Genomic DNA, 4707 nt, shown 5'->3' with positions numbered 1-4707 from the left:
TTTTACCTATATAACTAGTTAACTAATTATTAATTTGTACACGCATTTTTACAGCTTTTTGTAGGGTAATAACTTATAATAGTTTACGCCGGATTAAATAGACCGTTACAAGAATTAATTACGTATCGGGTGATGTTATGTATAGGGGTGAGTTTTCGGTATACCGTATCAAAAATATTGGTATGAAAAAAAATTATACCGATACCGATATTGAAATTTTGAAATTTTGGTATGGAAAAAATCCATACTAATATCGTATAGATACCATAAAAAAAATGCTATATACCAAAAAAAAAAAATATATCGAAAAAATTTCGGTACGGTATTCTGAAAAGTCGGTATTTTGGTTCCGTATCCCAGCCCTAGTTATACATATACGGAGGGGTTACACGTTGGATTACAAGTTGCACTTGAAATTATATAAATTTTTTTGAAAATACTTTTTTTTTCAAATAAAGTAAAGAAATAATTTTGTAATTTCATGTGTAGTGTGTAATCCGATGCAACTCAATGTATACATATAGTAATTTCTTTAATTACCCACCGAAACGAAAGCTAAAATATTGCATGGAATATAGGAGATGCTAGATGTACATGTTGTGTTACACATTACATTTAAAATTACATAATTATCTTAATTTATTTTGAAAATATTTTTTCAAATAAAATTGATAGATAAGTTTATAATTTATAATATTTAACTCAACGTGTACATGTATTATTTTTTTTTTAAAGTTCCCGAAGCCGAAATGTGTTGGATAAGTTCTTATCTTGTATATAGCTATCACACATCAGCCAACCAAGGATCCTGCAACAGAAACCTGACGAATTAGAATAAAGCACTGCTAATTAATTCTTTATACTCAAAATCCATCCGTAACTTCAAATCATCATGCATTTTCAGATATCAAACGCCAATAGCAAAAGAATATATATATATATATATATATATAATAATGATCACATGTACCCTAGGGTGCAGGGTTTTTCGTGTGCGATCACTAAAACTCGGTACCGGATTTTAGTGTTTTTTTTTAAATACTAAAACTCGATACCAAATTTTAGTGATCGCACACAAAAAACCCTGCACCCTAAAGTACAGGTGATCAAAATTATATATATATATATATATAATTAATTAAATATGGTAGCTGCCATATTTAATTAAGAAAGTGTAGCTCTCCTTCAATTTGGGGAATATAAATATTATATATATATGAAAGTTTAGCTCTCCTTCAACTTGGGGAATATAAATATATTATATATGTCATTATGTGAAAATTAATTTGTCTTGAAAACACAGATTTATGCCCCAATATTCCATTTTACAGGCCTTTGTGTCAGTTGCATATATAATAAGATTAAATATTCATTATGGAGTACGTGGAATTTTTCCCAAAATTCATATGAAAGAATATATCCGAGTTCAACTTTCTGCCTTTAGCATACCCTCAGGGGGTATTTTTTACGGTTTTCAACGTACCGAAAGTTAGCAAGAAACACCGTCTCTAAATTTTGATATATTGTGCATCTCATATATATTCTATAATCTTTAATTTTCAAAGAAACTAAATTTTAATTTAATTCGGAATCAATTTGTAGATATGTCGCCATCACAAGATCCTTGGCACGTCAACTTGTTTGTAATATAGCACAAAAGAGTCATATCAACGAAATCATAAAGGGTCATTGTTCTATCCAAACAAATATCTCTCAGTATCTTTATGATTTTCATGCATATATTTTTTTTCTTTCGTTTTCAAGATATAACATAATCCACAACTGCAAATTCCCCTCTATATATAAATAAAGGATGATGAAGTATCAAAAGGACACAGGACAAGTCTCCATATATAATTACTCCCAAGTTTCAAGCCAAAACATATAGAAAACAAAGTCTTGAAAATCAATGGAACGAGTAAGAGATCTGTCATCCAAGAAAGCGGTGGTAATCTTCACGAAAAGCTCGTGCTTCATGTCCCACAGCATCAAGGCATTGTTCTACGACTTAGGCGCGAGCCCTGCAGTGCATGAGCTCGATCAAGACACCAAGGGCAGGGAAATGGAGTGGGCTTTGAAAGGGCTCGGCTGTAACCCCACGGTGCCTGCGGTGTTTATTGGCGGGGTTTTCGTCGGCTCAGCCAAAGATATCATTTCTCTCCATGTTGAAGGATCTTTAAAGCAAATGCTCATTAATGCCAAGGCCATTTGGTTCTAGCTAGCGAACTCGCTTTTTTAACGTTATCAACTATTCGACAACTGAATGGATTGGTTGATCACCGAGCTAGCTTTATAGCAAAGGGTTGCATTAGAGCATAGATAGTATCGTGTTTAGTGTGGAGAAAAAAATCTCCTCTTTAGCATGTTAGAGCTAAGGAGCATGTAAAATGTAAAAAAGGGCTTGGCCTGGTTTAATTTTGTCAACTTCTGTGACTTTTATTGGCATAAGTCTACTTTTGGTGACTTATGCTCTATTGGGATAGAGATACTTCTCATTTAATATCTTGTTTTTGGCTCGTTTTTTAATCGTTTTCTGAATTTGAGCGGCACTAACAATGTGTGAAAAACAATATGAATTGAAGAGAAGAGCTTTAAAAACAAACGTTTCTGATTTTATATATGCCCAAAACTGATATTGTCTTTTTACATATGTATGTGTTATCTTGTTTATTTGTACTCTTGAATGTGCTACTGTGATAAGTCATCTTCCGGCATGGAATTCGCCTATTTCTTTTCTCCGGAAGACTCGTGAATACTTCTGGTTGGCAATGCTTCTGCGGGCTAATTTTCCATAATTGGATCTTATCAGCAAACAAACCAGAAGATTGATTATATATGATGCTAAGAATTATAAGAAATTGGCCGTTTATGGGGATGAATGTTCTAGCTAGGATCCATGATATATTTTAGGAATAAATGGTTGCACATAAAATCAGATTCAGATATTGTTGTCACTAGATGTTGGCAACATCTGACATAACATGAAGTAGAATTTATAAAAGCATGAATAAAATAAATAAACAACCAAATAAGCCTTCGTAAAGTAGAACAATAAAATCAGTAAAATTGATCCTTGACGCCAAAATTTGAAAGATCAACACAAGCCTTCGATCTTCAATGATCTCAAAACTTCTACGACAATCCAGTAAATGCAACGAGGCTATTAATCGAGCTTCACAGTATGCATTTAGAAAACTCTAGTTACACGTCCAAGCACCCTATCTTTTCTCGTCCGTAGCCTTCACACTTATATAATTCTTCATGTTTTTGTTTTCATGTATGCGTGAACTCTTTTTCTCCATATTTATCATGATCTTGTTTCCGTTATTTTAAAATTGTATTTGCAAAGATAAGGTAATTAACAAAAGATTAAGATATGAGAAACACAAGATAGTATAATATCTCATATTTTATCAAAAAAAAAATAAATCTATTTAAACTTTGAGTTCAAAAAAGACAAAAGATATAAATATATTTCTTGTTTAAAAACGGAAGAAATCTTTACAAGGGAATAAATATTCCCTTCAATCTAATCTTTTTTGTCTTTCTGGATAAAAAACGATATGTTCACACAGAATCAACTTCCTTTTAATCATATAATCAAAACTCCCCTGAATATAAAAAAAGTCTATTCTCCCCTTAATCTAAGCAAAGGTGTTGTGTGAGATATTGACAACATTTGTTCACAACACTTAAGACTGATGACAAAATAAAACGAGCTGAGAAACATCAAGAGAGAGAAGCAAACTTTGATTATTGATCAGAGCAGAACAAAACAGATCAAAAGAACAAACATAAGATGTAGAGTTCATAAAAAACACCAACTAATAAAATAAAACACCTACAACCTTGTTAGGTGAATTCAAAAAGAACATGCAGCAAACATTATTTGACCAAGTTGCTATCTTTTGTGGAAATTGAAAAATCACAACGTGGCCAATTCTCCATCTTGGATTCATGAGCAAACTTGCCTATAAATAGGCACATAACCCTTGCTTGAAATGTATCCCAAAACGAAGCAATACAAAGCTTCTACAAATAGAGAGCATAAAAAAAATAGTGAGTTTTCTTGAGTGTTCTCTTGTGTGAGTTAGAGAAATATTTTCTCGGTAATACTCGGGGTTTGGGTGTGGTGAGATATAGTGTTTTATATACACTTGTAATATTTCTCCGGTTATAAATATTGCAGCAGCTCCGTGGACGTAGCCTATATTAGGTGAACCACGTAAATCTTGGTGTTCTTGTTGATTGTTTTATTCCGCAATTATTATTATCGTCATGATCACTCCGGCATAATCCATAACAACTGGTATCAAAGCTGTTACGGTGTTCGGGAGCCTTGGTGAAAAATTTCTTAAAATTCTGAGCATGCTCTGTGGTTGCAGCTTTGTCTGATCTTCCACATCAGAAAAGATTTTTTGAAATTTTATTAAGGCAGGTGAAGCGATGGCCGAAAATGACGGATCGAGACCTAGAATCAATAAGTTTGACGGTACAGATTTTACGTTCTGGCGGTTACAAATTAAAGATTATCTGTATAGCAAGAAGCTACATCAACCTCTATCCGGGGTGAAGCCAGAAAAGATGGAGGATGATGAATGGGAGCTTCTTGACCGACAAGTGTTAGGGGTAATACGATTGACCCTAACAAAGAACGTGGCACACAACGTGGCGGAGGCAAATACCACGAAGGAGATGATGTCCATC

The 4707-nt window shown here is 33.3% G+C and overlaps 1 protein-coding gene across 1 annotated transcript; it reads left to right on the top strand.

The window, feature by feature from the left end:
* Positions 1-1860: 1860 nt before the first annotated feature.
* LOC140892481 (glutaredoxin-C11-like) lies at positions 1861-2393 on the top strand. Its single transcript, XM_073301387.1, has one exon. It carries the CDS (start codon positions 1910-1912, stop codon positions 2216-2218), a length of 309 nt encoding a protein of 102 aa, XP_073157488.1. The 5' UTR covers positions 1861-1909; the 3' UTR covers positions 2219-2393.
* Positions 2394-4707: the final 2314 nt, after the last annotated feature.

The sequence above is a fragment of the Henckelia pumila genome, chromosome 3 (assembly GCF_033568475.1).
Source record: "Henckelia pumila isolate YLH828 chromosome 3, ASM3356847v2, whole genome shotgun sequence".
Lineage (NCBI taxonomy): Eukaryota > Viridiplantae > Streptophyta > Magnoliopsida > Lamiales > Gesneriaceae > Henckelia > Henckelia pumila.
The sequence above is the reverse complement of the archived record's forward strand: the minus strand, read 5'-3'. Positions and strand labels throughout refer to the sequence as shown.

Coding starts and splice junctions, on each gene's coding strand:
- LOC140892481 (XM_073301387.1), top strand. CDS start 1,910: ATGGAACGAGTAAGAGATCTGTCATCCAAGAAAGCGGTGGTAATCTTC.